This window comes from Sceloporus occidentalis, unplaced genomic scaffold (genome assembly GCF_023333645.1).
Source record: "Sceloporus occidentalis isolate IW3139 unplaced genomic scaffold, rSceOcc1.0.p SCAF_7, whole genome shotgun sequence".
Classification (NCBI taxonomy): Eukaryota; Metazoa; Chordata; class Lepidosauria; order Squamata; family Phrynosomatidae; genus Sceloporus; species Sceloporus occidentalis.
The window spans coordinates 24,123,118-24,145,297 of record NW_028316987.1 but is presented as its reverse complement, the minus strand read 5'-3'; the positions used below and the strand labels follow the sequence as shown (position 1 = coordinate 24,145,297).

The 22,180-nt window shown below is 39.9% G+C and overlaps 1 protein-coding gene across 1 annotated transcript in view; it reads left to right on the top strand.

Moving 5' to 3' along the window:
- MOCOS (molybdenum cofactor sulfurase) overlaps positions 1-22,180 on the top strand; it is an 87,136-nt gene that overhangs the window by 41,038 nt on the left and 23,918 nt on the right. The window contains exons 6-9 of the mRNA XM_089532380.1: positions 3,479-3,678; positions 9,307-9,423; positions 13,153-13,605; positions 20,689-20,851. Of these exons, the coding sequence (XP_089388506.1) occupies positions 3,479-3,678; positions 9,307-9,423; positions 13,153-13,605; positions 20,689-20,851 (933 nt within the window). The remainder of the gene's footprint in view (positions 1-3,478; positions 3,679-9,306; positions 9,424-13,152; positions 13,606-20,688; positions 20,852-22,180) is intronic.

The window sequence follows — 22,180 nt, the reverse complement described above, 5'->3', positions numbered from 1 at the left end:
ACTGTGTTATCACAGATACAGGCGTGAATGAAGAAACAAAGCTTATGTTATGTGTTGGGTTTGGTGTTCTACATGCATCTGTAGTGAATGAAGACCCTGACTATCTTTTGGAAGATGAAATGTTCTAGAGAAGAATGCCAGGCCTTTGGAGACAAATAGCTGTTAAAAACAACGGAATGATATGCTTCTCTTCCCATCCACAGCTGCTCATTTCATCAGGCAATAAGTAGAGGCCAATTCCAAAGAGTATTGTTTCCATGCCAACATTGGAAGTGGCCAGCATCTTATAGAGAAAAGAGTATGTGTTGTAATAAAGAAGTCCCACTTTGTTTCTTCCTGTGAAAAACTTATTATGGTTCTAGAGAGGCAGATTCTGCATGTTTTTATATATATGTTTTGAAGCTTTATTCACCGTCTTTTGATTGCAATGATCCCCAGAGGATCTTACTATAAATTTGTAATTCCAAATGTAATTTGTCTTTATGGTAAGGCAGCAAGGAGAGTTACTGTGAGGTCACAGTGTTAATTTTGAAAAAAGGAACATACCCTCTCCATATCATCTAGTTAATGTCCACTGAGTCAGTTTCCTCACATGCTGAGGAACTCCAGGCACACTTGGATAGAACCAATTAAACTGACTTTATTTTAATTTGAGTTTAGAGACTGAACAGTGCCTTGTTGATTCTTTGTCCCTCAGTAGTGTTTGATGCCATTGATTGGTATCTTGCTGGACTATCTCTATCAGATGGGTAAGATGTAAAGGTGCTGATTTCATACATCTTATTCTTGCAAGGGGGAATAAACAGTTTTAACATATTTCGCCTCACTGTGAGAAAGATAAGGAAAACTGTACAGTTCTCAAAAACTATTTGCAGTGCAGAATCATAGGCGGGATACATACCGCCATTTAGTACGTATAGAATACGTACTAGGGTTAGGAAGGGGCGGTGCTTCCGCACCCCCCTAACCCTAGTACGTATCCTATACGTACAAGATGGCGGCGCCCCTTCCACATGGGCGCCGCCATCTTTGCGTATCGGACGCTGAGCGTCCGTATGCGTCGCGCCGCTTGTGACGTAGCGAGCGCGCCCCTGGCGCCTCGCTACGTCGCAAACGCGACGGTAAAAGAAGCTCCATTTTGGAGCTTCTTTTTCGGTCCGCGCAGGAGTCGGGCCGTCTGAAGGCTCCGGCTCCCCCGCGGACCTACTGGCGGCGGTGGCAGACCGCCGCAAAGCGGCGGTCTGTACCCCGCCATAGGATCATAGAATCATAGAGTTGAAAGAGACCACGGGGACCAACGAGTTCAATCCCATGTCATGCTGGAGCACAGAATCAAAGCACCCCTGACAGATGGCCATCCAGCCTCTGTTTAAAAACCTCTAAAGAAGGAGAGTCCATCACACTCTGAGGAAGCGTGTTCCACTGTCAAACAGCTCTTAGTGTCAGGATCTAGTTTGGATCTATTGCTCCAAGTCCTATTCTCTGGAGCAGGACATTGCAAAATGTAGGACATTCAAGAAAAATGTAGGACATTGCAAAATAAAAGCTAACAATAATAATATAGATAAAATTCACACTTCTTAGTTATACTCAGAACAGAGAATATTTTGAAATTCCTGCTGGACAGAAGATTGAAATGCAGGATGGGTCCTGGAAAAGGAGGATGTTTGGTCACTCCGCTCTGGACTTGCTGAAAATAAACTTACACCATCTTCAGTATGACATCCCTTCAAATATTTAAGCAGGGCTATCATATCATCTTCTCTTCTTCAGGCTAAACATATCCAGCTCCCTAAGCCTCTCCTCATAGGGTGTTCTTTCCAGACCTTGCATCATTTTAGTTGCCCTTCTCTGGATACACTCCAGCTTGTCAACATCCTTTTTGAATTGAGGTGCCCCGAACTTGATGCAATATTCTAGGTGAGGCCTGACCAAAGCAAGATAAAGTGGTACTATTACTTCCCTTGATCTAGACACTACTGTTGATGCAGCCTAGAATTGCATTAGCTTTTGTTTTGGCCCAGCTTTCTAATCTGTTAAGATCATTTTGAATTCCTATCCTGTCCACTGGCATATTAGCTAGCCCTCCTAATTTGGTGTCATTTGCAAATCTGCTAAAAGAAATCTATTCTTTCATGTTGAGATTGAATTTCTTTTGCTTCAGGACTTAGGGGCGGTACAGAACAGCACTTTGTACCAGCCTGACCGTGAACTAGGGCTGCGGTAGGGTGGAGCATTCACATGTTCTCAAACCCTACCACACACCCTGGGTGCCATCTTGGCATGTGCCCATCCAGATGGCGCACACCATGATGACATCCATTGTGTGTAGCATCCAAACAGCACTGCGCATGAAGGGCATCATAACGTTGCATTGCAGCCCTTATGCCGCCCCTTCTGGGGCACAAATAGCCACATTTCGTGGCTTCTATTTGCACCGGGTTGGGGACATGGTGTGTAGCTGCTAGGGGTGGCACAGAACCACCCCTGAACAGGCTGTTTGTACAGCCCCTTACTCTGTACAAAAACAATCATGTGACTCTTTTTGTACAAAAAGTGACATTCTCTATATAGAAAGTGACACTGCACAATGAAACATGTGCATTTTCCACACAGAATAAGTCCCAAATTGCAAAAGATTTTTGCCCAAACTGCAAAGATTCTTCCAGATTTGAGGAGCCAATTTTTTTTTTGAATGTTTCAAAAAACAGTTTAAAACATTGTTTTCATTCCTAGTATAGTTCTGGTCCAACATACAGATTGGGTTCCAAAAGGCTGCATTACTTGGTCTAGCTTTCTGCTCATCTTAAGAAGATGTTAAATTTTATGAGAGCAACTGGGACATTTGTTCCAGGTGTGAAGTACAGGGACACCAGTATTCTCTATTTTCTTTGTCCCCTAAGTTAGTTGAGACAGATGTTGAACCAGTGCATGGATTTGAGTGGTGAGCTGGATGAGGGTCAATAAACTGAAGCTGAAAACTGTCAAGATGGAGATGCTGGTGGATAAGTGGCTCTTGAGTCTGAAGAAGCAGTGTTCACATTGTACTACATGGAATTACGCTTCTGAAAGAAATGGTACTCACATTGTACTACATAGGATTCCACTTGTGAAAGAACACCTTCAGGGTGCTCCTAAATCAGGAGTGAGAACTGTTTGGCCCTCTAGGTGTTGAACTGCAAATCTCATCATTCTTCACAGTTGGCTAGCCTCGTTCAGACTGCTGGAATTTGCAGTCCAGCAACATCTGTCCTAGATTCAGCATTATCACCAATGGAATTTATCAAGTGATATGGAGTTTTCAATAATACCCAGATAACATGTTGGGTAAATCATTACTGTATCTTTTTAAAAAAAAAATGCTGCTTCAAAAGGTTTATGAAGTAAATCGATTTTAATGAATCCTTATTATGTTCCCATGGAACATCTTCAGAACAAAACAATACACTGACTATTGTATTCTCCTCTCCCTTTTTAGGTGGAATGGAGAACATAAAGCAACATACATTTGCTTTGGCTCACTACACCTATACTGTCCTCTCTACCTTAAGATATGCTAATGGGGCACCTGTTGTGCACATATACAGTGATACGGATTTCAGTAGCCCAGATATCCAGGGTCCAATCATTAATTTTAATGTATTGGATGAAAATGGAGAGATAATCGGTTATTCACAGGTACATTTTAACAATTCATCTTTTGTGTTTCATTCATTTTGCTGATTGTTTGACTGCTTTCCATCTAAATAGCTGTACATAATAGCACTCTGGACTATTTTAAGTTTTTCTTCTGCATGAAGGAAACAATGCAGAAGGAGCCCTGGTGGCGCAGTGGTTAAATACCTGTACTGCAGCCACTCACTCACAAACCATAAGGTTGTGAGTTCAATCCCAGCCAAGGGGGCTTAAGCTTGACTCAGGTTTGCATCCTTCTGAGGTCGCTAAAATGAGTATCCAGCTTGTTGGGGGCAATTAGCTTACCCTTTGTAAACTGCTTAGGGAGTACTGAAGTGCACTGATAAGCGGTAAAGAAATGCACTTGCTATTACTATTGCATTTCTGAACATCTTATTTCCATTGGTTAATGACAAACATCTATTATTGTTTCTGTCTGTCCTTTTAGCCACAGCCTTGGCAATAATCCAGCAACAGGCTGTGAAAGTGAAATGTACATAGGCTAGAGACAGGCATAGTTTTTTCTGCAGAGCTGAGAGAGCATCATTTCTCATGTTGTGTAAGCTCATGTCTTGCTCCCTGGAACTTTCCGCTTCCATGCACCTATTTGTGGCCGTTGCAATTATGCCTTTTCTTCTCAGCCTCCCTTACAGAAATATTGGCGAAACAGTAGGTCTGAGGGGAGTTAAAAGGAAAGCAAAAAAGAAAGAATTGTCCTGTCGTGACTGAAAGGAAGCTAACCAAAGTAGAGGAATCCATTACCAGGGCTGATTCATGAGTCATGACAAGAAAGGCAGAGGCAAACTGTCAGCATTCCAGGCAGAGCAATGCTGCCTAGAGATCTGGCACATGCTTATGGGTTGTTGTCTCAGCAAGGCGCCAGCACTTTGAGGCAAAGTAAAGGCCATCTGCTGTTAATTCCATCCCATTCTAAGGTATTGTCTGAATTCTTAAAAGGCTGTTGCCCTGTTATACAGCCACTGGTTCCTATAGCATGGGCTGAGAAGGACTGTGCCAGGAAAATTGCATCCTTTCCCCCCTTTCCCCACAAAACTGTCAGACTTGTTTCTATAAACCCATCAGCAAATGATATGAGGAGAGGGCAAGCAGACAACCTGGGGGAGTGCCCTTAAACTTTGCAGAAAATTGTAAGGAGAATGCTTGATGGAACAATTTTTTCTAGTGGCTGTCTGATTTGCAGTGTAGTTCTGCCCCAGAAGTCAGCTATGCAAAGGTTCTCCTGGAATTTGAACATGGCCACTGTGAATAGTGTTTAGCATGGCCGGCATATTCTTTTTAATACTATTATGAAAAATTATCCTTTTGTCCTTTTATGAGTTACATCACCGGAGTCTTTCAGGTGATATTGAAAAGAGCCAAGACTAATTCTCCCACTTTTTTATTTCTGATGAAGAATATACTGTTCAGTGATTGTCAAAGAATATGAATTAGCCATTTCAATGCTTTTAAGAACATGTTCATTCATTACATTAAGTGTGATGACTCCGGCTAAGACAAATATTCATAGTGGGCCTAATGGGGTTTTTGGCTGTGTTCCCAAAAGCTGTCTCAAAACTACTGTGCTGATTGCTCACTATTGATTTTTTAACATTGATCTAGTCATTAAGACTCTAGGAGACTGGAAGAAGTTGATGGGCTAGGGCTACGAAATACAAACCAGATTAAGAGAAAAGAGATTTTGCCAATGCATTCTGTTCAAATTCTAGTAATTATTTCACTTTGGATCATTTTTACTATTGTGCAGGGAATGACATAGCACAAGTGCCCATGGTTAAAGCATTGGATCGTGTTTTATATAACTACAAGAGAGCTAACATTGGAATGTTGTTTTGTTATCACATGCTTGCAGCAAAACCTTTTAAAGCTTTTAAAATGTACTGTGAAATATAAAATATGCATTTATTGAGAGGGGGGGTGCAGTTCCAAAAGAATATGTGTGCAGTTAATGTCTCCTGCATCAGTGCTGTAACATCCTCAGGGAAACCATTCATTACAGTGAGCTCACACATTGTTGCTTCAAATTTATTTCAACATGGATTTGCAATTGAAAATATGTCAGCAAATGTCACTTGGCCCAAATCAAGGTAGCTAAACTGCTAATTTGCAATCATAGAGTTACAGAATTGGAAGGAGCCCTATGGGCCATCATGTCCAATCCCTTGCTTGAGCAGGATTTCTAGGTACAGCATTACCAGCAAGTGTACAGCATGTTTTAGAAGACACCCAGAGAAGGAGATGTCTTTCCCACCACCTCACTAGACAGTTGGTTCTATTAGCGAACCATTCTCACTGTCAAAAGCTTCCTTCTAGTGTTCAAGCAAAATCTACCTTCCTGCCATTAGACCTAGTTCTACCTTCTGAGGCAGCAAAGAACCTCCTCATTGATGGGGAACCCTTGAGATATTTAAAGAGTACAATTGTCACCCCATAATCTTCTTTTCACCAAGCCGAACATGTCCAGCTCCTTCAACCTCTCAGTTTTATTCATTCCAGCCCAATTTTCTCGTTTATCTTGGTCCTTTTGAATTCTGTTCCTTTCTTCCAGTGTATTAGCTATCCCTTCCAGTTTTGTATCATCTGCAAATCTGGTAAGGAATCATTGATGAAAACATTAAAGTGCATCAGCTCCAGGGCAGATTCCTGTGGCACCCCACTTGAGACCTTCTATTTTAAAGCACAGCCACTGATGACAACTCTTTGAGCATGAATTTTCAACCAATTATGGATCCCTCTGATGGTGTTTCCATCTATTCCATATTTTCTCAGTTTGCTAATAATAATATCATAGGGGACCTTATCAAATGCTTAGCTGAAATCCAGATAAATGACACACACAGTATTCCCACCATCTACTACACAAGTAGCCTGATTAAAAAAAGATATAAGATTAGTTTGGAATGCTCTTTTTGACAAACCCATGCTGGCTCCTACTAATCACTGTATTGTCATCAAGATTCTTGCAGACAGACTCCTGTATAATCCATTCTAATATTGTTTTGCTGGTATTGAGGTCAGGCTGACTGATTTGTAGTTTCCTGGATCTTCTTTTCTCCCATTTTGAACAGAGGGACAGTTTTTATCTTCTCCAGTTCTCTGGCCCTCACCCTCCAAGATTGTTCAAAAATGTGGTTCTGTGAGTATGTCACAAAATAATGGACTGATGACAAAATGTGACAGTGCACTGAAATATGCATTGGATGCCAGTCTGTTTCTGAGCTATAAGAAAAGGGTCCTTTCCCTCTAACACCTTCCTACTTGTACCCTACGGTCATCATCTGAAGTCCTTCATTAGGTGTGATAATGGGTTCTCCCATTATCTGGGCAACACATCTGAGGGAGGTGCATATTTTTCTGCTGGAGGGAAGCCTCAGCTGCCAAATGGTGTGGTTTCCCTCTGGCGGAAAAAGAACCCACAGAAAGCGGGTTCTTTTGATGCCGAGGCAATGGCGTAACAAGTGCGCACTCTTTACGTAATTGCCACACGGCACCATGCGGATGCTGCGTGGCACTTACGTAACAATGGCAGCACCCATGTAAACAGGTCGCTGCCATTGTTACGCCCTTGTCAGGTGCGAGGATTGCGGGGCGTGTGGGCGCTCCGCCCTCCAGGCAACCCTCACACATGACAAGGGTGCCGTAAAGGGAGGTATGTACCGGGTCCTAGTCACATTAGGGCTTATGTTTTTTTCTAACCTTGGCTAAATATGGCTTAGGCTGTTTTATAACTTTGCCACTACTCCTAAGTAATGGAGTTGTTGTTGGTTTCTGGCTTATGGTTTCTGACTTATGACACCCTAAGGCAACTCTGTCATGGGAATTTGTTGGCAAGGTTTGTTCAGAAGAGGTTTGCCTCCTCTGTTCAGAGGAGGTTTCTGATCATTCTGCTCTTTCTGACCATTGCCTTCTCTTGACTCTGAGAGCATGTGACTTGCCCAAGATTACCCAGTGGGTTTCATGACTGAGCAGTAAATTGAACCCTGGTCTCCGGAATTGTAATCCAGCACTCAAATTATTATGCCACGCAGGCCAAAGTAATGAAATAACCTTTTGCTAATGCAAGATTATTTGCTTAAAATAAAAGCTTTCCTTAAAAGCTCTCCTCTTTTCCACACACACGTCATGTGCATTTGCTCAGTGTGTGTATGCATAAACGTTTAGGATTTTTATCTCCCACAGGAGGAGGATGAAAGTCTCTACAGAATCAGAAAATAAAAAAGTTAAAAGTTTAAAAAGTTAAATCTCTTAGTAGCCTCCCCTAGGTTACTGAGTCAGATGCAGAGAATTAGTGGTAGAATTCAGCCCCTGCCCGTCGCTCTGAAGAGCAGAAGATGGAGTTGGAGCCCATTACACTAGGCTTCCCTTCTAAAGGGGAGCCTTTTAAGTTGTGTCCACCATCTCTGTAATATACTTAAGTGCCATGTACATTATTCTATTTTTGACACCAGATGAAACCCCCCCTTGTTCTCCTATCCATTTTAAGAACAGTGATTTAGAACATAGCATTGTATTTTGTCGCTAGTTTTACTTTGGTTGTTCTGTGCTGCAGATTTTTTAAAAATAGTTTTTTCTTGCTGGTTTTGTATTGATTTTATAGTTCTTTATTATGTGATTTTATAGTTTAGTAATTTCTTTAACAATTATTTGTAGTTTATCTTTTAGATGTATTGGACCTTGCTAAGGGAAGTGTAACACTCAAAGAGCCCTGATTATATTATTATAATTCTGTTGTTGTGTGCCTTCAAGTTATTTCCAACTTATGGCTACTCTTAAGGTGAACGGATCATGCAGTTTTCTTGGGAAGATTTGTTCCTTGCCTTTGCCTTCATCTAAGGCTAAGAGATTGTGACTTGCTCAAGGCCATCCAGTGGGTTTCCATAGCCGTGTTCTCTAGAGTTCTAGTTCAATGCTCAAACCACTAAACTGTGCTACTTTTCCCCTAAGTATTGAAAATTTGGGATCCCTGATATTTTGGTTAATGCCTGTTAATGTTGCTAACAGTATGCCAGCCAAAGTATCATTCTTTCTGATCATTTAAATAACATGATTATTTTTATATCCAATAATGATTATATTTATTTCTGTTAATAAATGAATGCTGTTTTTATTTTCAGTGTTGAAGCAAGCACCGCTATCAAAACAACTGGATTTTAAAATTAAAACTGCAGTATTGGAACTAATCACTCTTGCCATTACAGTATGATGACTGCTTTGGGCTAAGTGATAAAGTTATAGAATCACAGCTACACAATGATTGCCTAGGGTCAAAATATCCCCTTAGGATATATGATCTGATACTAAAATATTGGCATGAATAATCCCAACTGGAGTAGACCCATTAAAACAATGGAATTTATGTACTTGTTGAGTCACCATTCAACTGTTGATTTAATGGATCCCCTCTAACTGAGCAAAGTAGGATTCAGGCCACTGTGATAGTTGAGTTTTGCTTAAATTTCATAGGATGGACTTTTTAAAAAAATGCAACTGATAAATGGTTTACTTATTTTGTGTGAGCAGAGCAAGTCCTTAATGAATGTTTGATTCCTAGTTTGAGGATAATACAACCAGCATTGAGAATGTTTCTTTCTTTGGCCCTTTTGAATCCACAAGGTAGACAAGTTGGCTGGGCTGTACAACATCCACATGCGCACTGGTTGTTTTTGTAATACTGGCGCTTGTCAGCAGCATTTGGGGATCAGCTCTGATGACATCAAAAAGAACCTTCAGGTCAGTATGTATTGGATCTGTCAGTCCTCCAAGCTAGCATGCTTAAGGTACAACTTCATCTTCGTTTTACTAACTATCTCAGGAACATAACGGTTTTATTGGATATGTTCTCTCCCGACTTCATATTTCCAGTCATGTTTTAACCCAAAAGGTATTGCTGTCTGCTATTTTTTGTTCAGTACAATTTTATGCATGCTGTGTGGCTTAATTTAAATCAAGCTGATTTGTAGTGGTTATTTAAATTGATAGTAGGAAAGACGTGATTTAAATTGGCTAGAGAAAAGAGCCAAGTTAAATTATTGATTTACAGCAATTTTCCTATTTACACTACTTCATGTATTTGCTAAACAGTGGGTCTTATATGACTGCTAAACCATGCTAATTTTCAATTGGGTATATAGGTGAAGATGAACAAGAGCAATGCCAGATCAGACCAAAGGTCAATCTAGTTCAGCATTCCTTTCCCACAGGCCCAGGCCCAAGCCCAGGCCCATGGGTAACCCACAAAGAGAGTATGGGCAAAACAGCAACCTCTTGCTTATGTTTCCAAACAAATAGTATTGAAAGACATACAGCTTCTGATGTTGAAAGTAATGGTACTGTATAGTTGTTTAGACTGGTAGTCATTGATAGTTTTATTGTCCATTAATTTGTCTTTCATTGGCCATTACTCCATCTTTGGTAGCAAATTCTGTAGTTTATGTGCTCTGTGAAGGTACTTCCTTTAATCTATCCTAAGTTCCTCACCGTTCTCTTTAAATAGATGATCATAGGCTTTAGTATTATGTAAGAGGGGGAGAAATCTTTCTGTATCTCCACACTGTTTGCAATTTTATATCCTTCTATCATGTTGCCCTTACTCGCAGTTTTCAAGGTAAACATCTCCAATTTTGTAACCTTTTCTCATATGAAAGCTGCTCCAGCACCTTGGTAATTTTGGCAGTCCTTTTCTGCCCTTTTTCCAGGTCTACAATATACTTTTTCAGATGTGGTTACCAGAAATGTACACAGCATTTGAAATGTGATTGCACCACAGACTTGTACAAAGGTTTTACAATAATGGCAAATATATTTTCTGTTACTTTTCGAATTATGCTCAACATGGAATTTGCCTTCTTCACAGCAGCTGTGCACTGGGTCAACATTTTAAACTACCCTATCATAGGCCCAAGGTCTCTTTCTTGGTCAGTCACTGACAGCCCAGAACCCATCAGTGCATATTTGGAGTTAGGATTTTCTGCCCCTATGTGAACCACATTTCACTTGCTCCCATTGAATGACCTATTATTATTTACATTGGTTCATTCTTTAGAAGGAGCCTTGTATCTCAGTGCCAAACTGTGTGTAATTTGCAAGTTTTCTGACATCCCTCATAGAGTGAATCATTCTAAAAATTAATATTTCTTAGGACCACTAGCAAAGATAATTTCTGAACCAGAAAGTATCACAATATGACTGCTGGAGAGTTTTGTCATTTTGCAAAGCTTTATTCACCCACTCCAAAAGGGACTGGATTTGGGTGAGTGCTTCCCCAAGATCCCCATGCACACCTGGGCCCAAAACCTTAGTTACAGACTATCCTGCATTGACAACTGAGATTAGAACAGGCGTTCTACTTGTGTTTGGTTAAATATGAGTAGAACACTCAATGGCATATCCTCATGTTCAACTGAATAGTGGAATTCCACCTCAGATCTTGCCACAGTGAGGTAAACTGAAAGCAGCAACATTGGGGTGGCCATGATATGCATGACTCTGGAGCCTTTGCCACTTTGAACCCACATGAACTCTTTCGAACAGCTCAGTAACGCTCCAGTTGTACGAATTTTTGGTTCATTTTGCCTTAGTCCAGACTGCCCCAGCCCAGCAAAAACCACAGCAACAAACAAGAAATGAAACACCTGTGACTGGCAGGTTGAAGTAAGATATGGTTTTTCTGGGCAGATTACAGTTGTTTATTTTTATCAATTGAAAATGAAATGTTTCTCTCCGGTGGGAAGAATGCAAATGATTATATTTGAGAAATTACTGCTGCTGTATTCACACAGAAAAAGCTGATTTAACTCAATATCAATGTATCTGCTAGAAGCAGTGATTGAGTCTGGAGATTGAATGTAGCGCTAAAATACTGCTATTCAGATTATTAAATATTACCTTTATTACTCTTTAAGAGAAACCATGTGTTTATACATTAAATAAATGTGATTCTTTTTTTAAATCAAATTTTAATTTTTTTTAAAAAAATGGAATATAATTTTTGTCCACCCTGCATGCATACCTGATATTGAATCACACTATAAATTCAGTTTGCTCCCAATTTATGTCCATATAGGATTATACAGTGAAGGAGCTGTGAGTTGGACTGGATACTGACAGCATTCCTGTATAGACATATGACTGGATCACATATACATGAGAGGGTTATATTCTGGCAGACAGGACCTTGCCTTCAAAGAAAATTAAAAGCTGTAGAGCCAATGGTGGCTACAATGTCGTTAGAGCGGTGAACCTGCTGTAAATTTTAAGGATTTAAGGCCTGGTACATGCCTTTGTGAAGCAGCGTGCTGGTGCCAGTTCTAGGGTTCTGGAGCATGCAGCAACTGCACGTTCCGGAACCCTAGTTCATGCCAGCAGCGCCATGACTGCATGGTCCCACCCACATGGGGTGCACGTCCATGACGCAAGCGCAGCACCACATCCACACATCCAGGTACTGCGCTTGCATTGTGGACATGACATAGTGCACCAATGGTGCACTGATGACGTCGTCCGTCCAGGCCACAAAGAACCCATTTTTTTCCAGGTTCTTTTGGGGGCGGAGGGATGCTGTGTGGTTTGGCTGCTGTGGCGTCCCTCCAGAGGAAAACTGGGCACCTCTAGCCCACCCTTTCGGGGCGGTCTGGAGAGCCCCTAAGACTTGAAAGGAGATGGTTCAGACTTTAGATGGTTCCTGTGGAGAAAGAGGTAAAACATGGAGCAATTTTACCATCCCACTGACATTGGTTGCATCAGCTGCCCCATATGTAGCCATAATTTCTCCAGTGATTATTTCTGTAAAACAGGACTTGTGTTATGGACGTAAACAGATGGGCCAAAAGCTCCAGCTTCAAGCCAATCCAGAGGCATAGCATTCATATGATGTCCACTCCCAGATCAGGTTGAAAGTGTGTCACAGCTGTCTAAGGCGACCCAAACCCAGCTGCAAAAGGAGCGCAAAGATAGTGCACCTTGGTGGCAGTCCATTGTGGACCATGGTGGCAGCTAGCCTCGGGACTGTGGCTGGAGCCGCTGGAGCAGCCATAGGCAACTCCACGTTGCCCACCTGCTTGAAGCTTTTGTTATTATTTTAATTGTTTCAAAGCAGAGCACAGAATTTAAAATTTAAAAAATGTTTGTTTATTTTTAACACTAAAAATCTGATACACACTCAAAAACAATATAATATATATTATATATTCCAGAGATGCATTCTGATAAGTAGGCTCCAAGAAATGAAAACACTAAAAGAAAAGAAAAAAGACCAATTAAAGTTGTGGGAGGGTGAGAACAATAGGGCTTTTTTTGAAACAAGTGAAAGGATTGCTTTGCCATCTCTATCTTTGAGTCATTCTATCAGGTTTAAAAACAAAACAAACAACCCCAGAATCTTATTGTTGTAAAACAGTAAACTATGTCATATTTTAAAAGTGCTGTAGTACCATAAATATCTTTATTTTTGTATTTAACCAGGCTGGTCATGTGTGTGGAGATGACATTGATGTAATTGATGGATGTCCTACTGGCTCTGTGAGAATCTCCTTTGGTTATATGTCTACATTTGAAGATGCACAAGCTTTTCTAAAATTCATTATAACCACCAGACTTGCTGGCTGCCGGATGGTTAGAGTTACATCTTCAAGAGAAATCATTTCAGAATTTGTAGCATCTCCCAATGAGAATGGCCACACTTGTGATAACAGGACTAACAAGCTGCCTTGTGAAAGGATCCCTGGAGATTCTCTTTTTAGTGTCAATTCTGCATCAGAGGTTTTGCCAGTCAGTCTACAGCCTGCTAAGGGACATCCAGAAAGGAGCATGCCTGAAGTTTTGGAGAATTCCATAGAAGCACTGCCAAGTGGTAGAAGGCCAATTATTGTGACCAACATTTATCTCTACCCCATCAAATCATGTGCTGCATTTGAGGTAAATGTTTTTAATGATACTTTAAAAAATAATATTGTCATTTTGTTGATGTTGTTGACCGCACGTAGCCCACTTCCAAGTGGTTAGGAGTCCTAAGAAAACCCTATAGTGGAACACAAGTTTCTGTCAAGGTCAAAGTCAGCTTAGTTCCTGAATACATAGAGACTTGATTTATCCCCTCCCTTTGTTCAGCACTGGGAAGAAAAGTCCATATTATCATTGGGTGCTGAAATAATCCAGTTTGACATTGCTTTAAATGCCATGGATCAATGTTATGGAGTTCTGTTAACTGTCATTTTGTGAGACATTTAGCCTTCTCTGCCACAACTACAGTTCCCAGAATTCCACAGCATTGAGCCATGGCAGTTAAAGTGGTGTCAAACTGGATTATTTCTTGGACCGTCCTAGTTCTCATTAAAATATGTTGCCTGTTATTAATTGTTATCATGTCTTTGATAGGTATTTTAATAGTTTCAGGGCATTACACTGATAATGAAGTGAATAGCTTACTGATAGTTACTGAATGAATTAGTGAAATATTAACGAATTACAGAAAGGGAATTGAGGCGTCATTTTGGGGGAAGAAACATATCATTATGGGTTAGAAGGCACCATACAGCTGGTGATTTGGCATATTATATTCTTGTATGGCTATGCAAGGAGGGGATATTACTTCATTTTTAATTTTTTAAAATATATTTGACCTTTATTTAGATGAAGAAATAATGCTTCTAATATCAGATTATTATGCTAGACAAAATAAAATTAACCAGGGGCTACTCTACACATTTAAAATACTCCTCCATTCAGTTGTATAGAATTTTATCTGGCCTCACGCAATTTTTCAGGAGGTTGGACTTTTTGCATCCAGCTCCCTCGAAAAACTAATTAAACTCAATGGGAAAAGGCTTTGCGGTTTTTACCAGTGTATTGCAGAAATTTGCAGAAATGTAGATTATCACATGTGTGGCAATCGGTCTCCTTCACATGCATTCAGATGGCTAAACATTTTTGATAGAGGGAGGGTGAAATTTGTGCAGGAAAGAGAATACAATTAACTATCACATAGTACTCTTACATGTAGACTAACTCCAAATATAGGCTAAAGCAATGGATCTTACCCTTCTGTGAGTCAGTTAGCCGTCTGAGAATCTAATTAATGGAATGAAAAAAGGAACACTTGAAAAGGTTGGCATTTTCCCTTAAAATTCACTGTAACATGCAAAAAAAGAAATAAAAAAAAAAGATATATCAAAGGGAGAAAACAACTTTATTTATTTATTTATTTATTTATTTATTGCATTCAGTTCCTATAAACCCCACCTGTGGACTATGTAGGACCCATGTTACACATTTCTGGACCACAGTCTAAATCAATTTCTTTTGGCTTGGAACCAGCCAATAAAAAGAAGAAAAACGCCTTTGACGTATGATCTGGCCATTGAAGTGGAAGAAACATGGAAGATGTCGTTTTCAATGTATGCGTTCAAACAAAATATATCATTCAAGCTTTCAAAGCTCCACTGGCTTTTTCATCATTTTAAATCCAATTTTATTGCATATATAATAAAATACACACAAACCAAACAAAATACACTAAACACGTAAAACATAAAACATAACTAAAGATGTAGGCAAAAGTTCTTTTACCACTTTGCAAGCTTATATTTTACCAAACTCCTTATTAGAGCACTTCTGCCCCTTTTGACAGGATATTGCCCCAGTCGAAATAGTAGTAGCAAATTTCTCTTTAGTATGAAAATACTTTGTACCTCTCCAATGGTGAGCCTCTTGTTTTAAATCCATTTCAATTCCAGGTTGTAACACAACAAAATGTGGGAAGGTCAAAGGGCAAGGTGACTTCAGTAAACTGCAGGCTTTCTTTATGTCTTTCTACATCTATGTCCCTCTTTAAAGCCACATATTCCAACCACTCCTCCACCTTGTATAAGTTTATGTACTCTAAATATTAAATCACTAATTAGCATGCTTGTACACTTTTGCATGATGTGGGCTGCAGGCAGTGATGGGCATGCAGCAGTGGAAGAAAACCTTGAATATGCTATAATTGAAAGGAAGCATATTTGCATTACAAAGAAATGTTATAATTAAAAATACATTTGCAACAAAAATATGACATTTGTTGTGGCATTTTTTGAAAGTTCATGCTTTGAAGATTTTAATTGCTTTTCTTTTTCAAAGTTAATAAGTTACCTTGTCTATATATATTTTTTCTTTTTTTGAATGAGGTATGATGAAATACATGGGTGGGCTACACACTGAAGTAGAACTAATTTTTCTGTCCAGTGTTTATGACTGTTGACATTACAGTATTAAACTTTCTTTTATGAAAACCGAGTCTGGAGCACAGTCCTTGCATTTCATTGAAAATTGTAGTCAACAGCATTGATACGTCACCTGATTTTAGAATATTTTCTGTTTAATACAGGTTTTTTAGTTGTTTGTAGTTGAAAGTAAAACTAATGAGAAAGATGAGCAAGACTGTGACATTATTTTCTTGATTATAAATATAATAAGTTCAGTCCTGAATTTACAACCTTGGGAAGTGGCATATTTCCCATTCAAAATTGCATGCAGTAGCAAGGCCACTGTTGAATCAAACACTTTCAGACAATATGTATGTATTGTAACAACATTTTGTTTTAAAAGTATGAAAAATTGAATTCTGCAATCTGCATGAGTTTTCCATGAAGCAATCCCTTCATCAAATGCCATGGCACCATAAAATCAGGGAACACATTAGGGAGCACACACTTTAAATGGAAAAATCTCATTGCTGCACTGTGCCAGGGACTCTGTACTTACATTATAATGTTTAGGGTGAGAAAGTTCTCGAAGCGGGTTGTCATTCAGTGGAATGCACTGCTTGGACGTGGGCCCTAAAGTACTGGTTGAAACTTTTTTATGCGGGCCCTGATTCAGGATTTTTGCAACTTGTAAGAAAAGATAGCTATACTACCCTCTGGTCTAAAAGTATCCAGGAGAAATTGCTGAGAGTGGGCTTCTCAAGTAACTTTCTTATTACACAAGATCTATCGAGAGCCCAGCAGATTATGACACGTCGTTTAAAAGACATGGATATTCAATATTCCTTATCCTCTGCCCGTACTACCTGCTCTCCCATTAGTTTAGGGCTACAGTTCAATTCTGAGAGGGAGGCATTTTATTTGCAAAATCTGACTATTTCAAAGTATCGAGCCATGTTCTCTAAAGCTAGATTTAATGTAATTCCCTCAGCGGTGCTAGAGGGTCGCTTCAAGGGAATCCCCTATCATGAACGGGTTTGCCCTTGTGGTGAAGGCTCTGTTGAGTCTTTAGAACACGTTCTATTCTTTTGTACTTTCTATAAAGATGAGAGGTCAAGATTAATTTTTCCCCTCCTGCTCAAATTCCCGGGTAGACCAAACAGCTGGTACATGGAGTACCTGTTAAATGATTCTAAGAAAAGCAAAACGGAAACAGTGACTAAGTTTCTTTTTTCTGCTGTTAAAATACGTAAGATCATGTGTCAAACTAAATGAACAGTCTTGTTTTTTGCATTTTGTATAGCCAAACAAATATCCACCTTGGGCTTGTGTTTTATGGTTTAGTATCATTCAATATATCTAAGAGTGTTTTTGTATATACATAAATGCACATACCATGAGCATGTTATGAACATCTATTTTATAGTTTTATTTTAACAAGTTCACGTGTTTTAAATGTTTTACATGTTTTATATACATTTTGCTGTTGGCTGAAATAAAGTTGAATTTGATTTAGGGTGAGAAAGCAGACTTTCCCTTCAAGTGATATCCACACAGTGCCATTCTGAGAGGAAATGTATTTCCACATGGGAATGCCCTTATGAACAGTAGCACATGAACTTGTAGCCTCATTGCCAAGGGGTGTTCTTATGATATTTTCAAAGCACCGAGAAAAGCAGAGGTAAATTGGAAACCATGGCAATCTCTTGTAGCAAAAACAAGAAAGAGGTTTGTGAGGAATTTATAAATTAATGAATCTATTTTATCATAAACTGTCACAGGTTCATAGAACCTCCTGCCATAATAAATGTGTTTGCCTTTGAAGACACTCACAAATCTCACTGGATGCTAAGATAGAGATGCTAACTATCAAGGGTCCTAATCTGAGCCTGGAAGTGTGCCTGTTCTGAACTGTTCTGTGTGCACAGTTTGGGAGTGCTCCTTGATCCGTTCCTCCAAATGGCAGCTCAGATAGATGCGAAGGTCAGGATGCCTGTTATCAGCTTAGGCTGATATGCCAACTGTGCCCCTTCCTAGGATCTGAATGCCTAAAGATGGTAGTGCACATGCTGGTAACCTCAGGGCTGGACTTCGGCAGTGTGCTGTACATTAGGCTACCTTTGTGCCAAATCCATAAACTCAAATTGGTTTAGAATATGGCATTCAGACATCCAGGAATGATCAGATTACACCAGTCTTAAAAGCCCTCCATTGCCTGCCAATTAGTTTCCAGGCAAAGTAAAAAGTGTTGGTTATTACCTTTAAAGCCCTACATGGTTTGGGTCCAGGTTAGCTACAGGCTGACCTTCTCCTGTACTGAGGTCCTCTGGGAAATGTTTCTCTAAATGGCCAGGATTAAACTGGCAATGGTTTCCCAGAAGACCTTTTTGTCTGCTTGCCACTATGGAACTGTGGAATGACCTGATGGAAGAGATGACAGCTGAAAATGCTGGCTGCATTTAAAACAGCATTAAAGACATATCTCTTCCGGCAGGGCAGTAAATGTTAAATTGTGACTTTTTAATTTGTTTATGTGGCTCTTATGAGTGTATTTCAATGGTTTTATAGTATTGTATTTTAACTGTGGGTTTATGTGTTTTTAATTGTGTTTTGTATTATAACATGTTGTACCCCGCCTTGACACTTGAGAAGAGGTGGAAAAGAAATTTTATTATTATTTATTTATAAAATTATTATTAGTATTGGTATTAGTGTGTGTGTCTGTGTTATTTTTCACAAAATAAACATAAAACATGCTTATATACGGAATTAATTATGGGAGGATTACATACATAGTAAATTGCATACAATCCTCCCTATGAATTTTCTAATTGGTATTAGTACTGAGTTGGTCAAAGTCAAGTCATACTTAAAACCAGTTAAATTCACTGGCACTTACATTAATCATTAAACAAGCTGAAGTACCATTGATTTCAGTTTCTCTGTTTTGAGTACAGCTTAAATTGGATCCACCTCTTTGTTTTTTATTTGAATAATTTATATCCCATTTCTACCTATAAATATAAACTCATGGCAGCATGCTTTTAAAAAACCTATAAAATATTAGATGATACATAGTACATTAATTCCATTAAAAATTGCATAAAACTTCCCAGATTATATTTTTGAATATGTGCAGGAGGAAAAGGACTAGAAAGGGAAACTTCCCAACATACGCTGCACCAGCCGTACATATATAAATCAGTTCTTGGAAAGACAAGATTCTGTTCAAATTGCAAGGAAGAGGGAGAAGGTTTTTCCAGTTATTTTTAAAAAGTCAATAATGTCCCCTATTGTAAAGCACCCTGTCCCAAAGCAATATCTTGCCACGAATGTTACAAGGTGCATTGGTTTACTTGTTACATTGCTTGTTGCTTTCTAGACCCTTTTTTTTAAAGTAAACTAAAAAGTAAGCAAATGGCCTAATTTGATGAGAGGGTTTTCCTCAAAATTTAGCTTCCAAAAATTAACAATTAACAAGAAAAATAGTACTACATAAACCCAGCTAGTAAATCCATATTACACACACACAACCACCAATTATGTTATTTCTGATAGAAACAGTTACTACACATGGCAGGGAACTGGCATATTGAAAAAGTTATTAGTGTGTGCATCTGAAATATAGATGGTGGTGGTTTGTGTAAAGAATGAGGGATGAATGAAGACAGCACACCAGCACCAACCGTAGGCTTGCCATCTGCGGTTTAAGCTTCCACAGACGGCAAACCCCGGCTTTTTTAATGAGCATGCATGTACATGGCACCAAAAGCAGCCGCACATGCCCATTGAAAAGAACGGGACTTAAAGTCCTGCGCTTTTCGCTGTTTGCAGGTGGGGTGGGGTGGTGGTGTCCGGAACTGATCCCCATATGGATAGGGCGTAATGTATGTAAAACTGATGTCTGTCTATTTACAAGTTTAGGGATTCTGAAGGGCAGTATCTGTCACTATCTCTGATTCCATATTTTCCTTTCAGACCACAATGATTAGGAAGGGTTCCCCCACCCCCCAGCTCTCTCTGACAAAGTCTATGCTATGTTTTGCTCTCTACTGTTCTCACCAAAACAGCTATAGATGCTTTGAGCGTAAATGAGGGCCATCCTTTCAATATTTACTCATTACACTAAAATTCATTCAGATTTGATCCTGCTTATGCTGCTATTCTCCTCAGGCAGGGCAAAGTTTAATAGAGGTTGAGTATCTCTTATCTGGAATTCCAAAATCCAAAACTTTTTGAGCTACGTACTGTATTATATTTGCAAGGCTAGAGAGAAACGCAAGGATCTGTGAAATGGCAGGAGGCATGGATTTGTGCCAAGTGCTGTTGGGATTCCTGCCATTTCACAGATCCTCAGTCACTCCAGCTTCATTATGTCTTATTTTGTAAATGCAAATACAGGTATTCCAAAATCCAAAATAAATAAATCTGAAATCCAGAACACTTCTGATCCTAAGCATTTTTGATAAGGGATACTCAATCTGTACCTTCTAGTCAGTCTGAAGTGACCAGTAGCTGCTTTGGATTTTAAAAATGGGCAAAATGATTTCAGATTAAACATATATAGAAAATCTTTCAGAATTATCTGGTTTACTCACTGTAAAATTGTAATCCCTGGGTTTTTAATGGAACCATTACTTATGTGATTTGAGCTTTTCTGGCTTTAGCATTTTGCCATATGAATAACATAAAAGACTGTATTGTATATTAGTCTGGTAACAAGTAGAAAACTACATACATTTGTCAGGGTATTTTGTTTGTTTTAAATATCCAGCATCTGTTGGCTAAGTGTGGTAGCATGTTTTTCCCCCTTCAGGTTACACAGTGGCCTGTTGGCAATCAAGGCTTGTTGTATGACCGTAACTGGATGGTTGCAAATCAGAATGGTGTTTGTATTACTCAAAAGCAAGAGCCAAGATTGTGCCTTGTACAACCACTGATTAATCTGGAACAAAATGTAATGATCATCAAGGCAGAAGGTTGGTAAGCAAGAGTCTTCATTCTTTTACTGTGGGTTGGCTGTAGTAACATGTATAATATCACAAATTGCTAATATTGACAGAATGCTTCTTAGAATTTCAGTTGCTGTGGTAGAAGGTAACTTTTCCATGGGTAAATCAACTCTTTCTCCATATTCTTTTCTCCAAAATAAAGGCTTTTGGAAAATGAGATTAGGGCTATATTACACACCCAGTTACAACTGCTAGCTCAATCAGCTTCAAGACCAGTTTCACACGAGAAATTTGCTACACATAGAGGACCAAAAGATCCTTCATTAGGGACATCCACTCTAGGATCTCCTTCTTATCCTTGTGGTTGATAACTTCCATCCAGGTTTGGAGGCTGACTGATGAATCAAGCCACAGTGGGTTGGAAGGCTCAAGGTCCATCAGAGTGGTGGTGGGTCAGGTCCTGCAAGAGCATGAGCAATGTATCAGAATTAGGCCCTAGCTTATGTTACATGTGCCAGAGCATAACCGAGGTGACACAAGAGATCAGCCTCAGAAGCATCTGAATTTTTCAGGATCATTGGGCTTGGGAGTTTGAAGTGGGACTTCTCCACTCTGGCTACCCTAAATCTTCTCTTTGGCGCTATACAGACCACCAAAAAAGGGCAGTCTGTGGGTGCCTTGTTTTGTTGCGCGAGGGAGCCATAGCGGACAAACCACGCAGCTCTCTCGCGCAGCAAAAAGAACCCACAAAAAGCAGGTTCTTTCTGCGGCGTCATGAGCACATCGCAGTGCGCCAATGGCGCACTCGTGACGTCCTTATGGTGGCATGACATGCGGACACTAAGCGTCTGTCATGTCAAAATGGCGGTGCCTGTGTGTATAGGGTGCCTCCATTTTGACACCCTCATCACGTGCTAGGGGTGAGGCCAGTATGGGCGGTGCACCCTCGGCCAACCCTCAGCATATGACGGGGGGGCCGCAAAGGCCTGTCTGGATTGGGCCTTTTTCATGTCTAGGTGGTTGAACTTTCTGTCCACAAACTACAGATTTCAGTTCACTTCTCTGGAACACCAAGCAAGTTAAAAGGCTCTCTAGATTGCTTTTTTCTGCCCCATAGAGTTGAAAGAGCCAGCTGTGGGATAACAAAGAGTTTGGTGCATGGAGGCCCATAAAATCCATTCCCTGGAGGTTTCTCTTTGCTTCTCTGCTCCATCATGCCCCCCTTCCCTTCCCTCTCCTCTTCTTATGGCTGCCCATTTGAACAGCCTCTGCTACCACATTAGTAGGGTCCTGACATTGCTGGGCAACCAGCTGTTCATACAGTGTCCTTCACTGACATCATCTCTGGGCACTGCA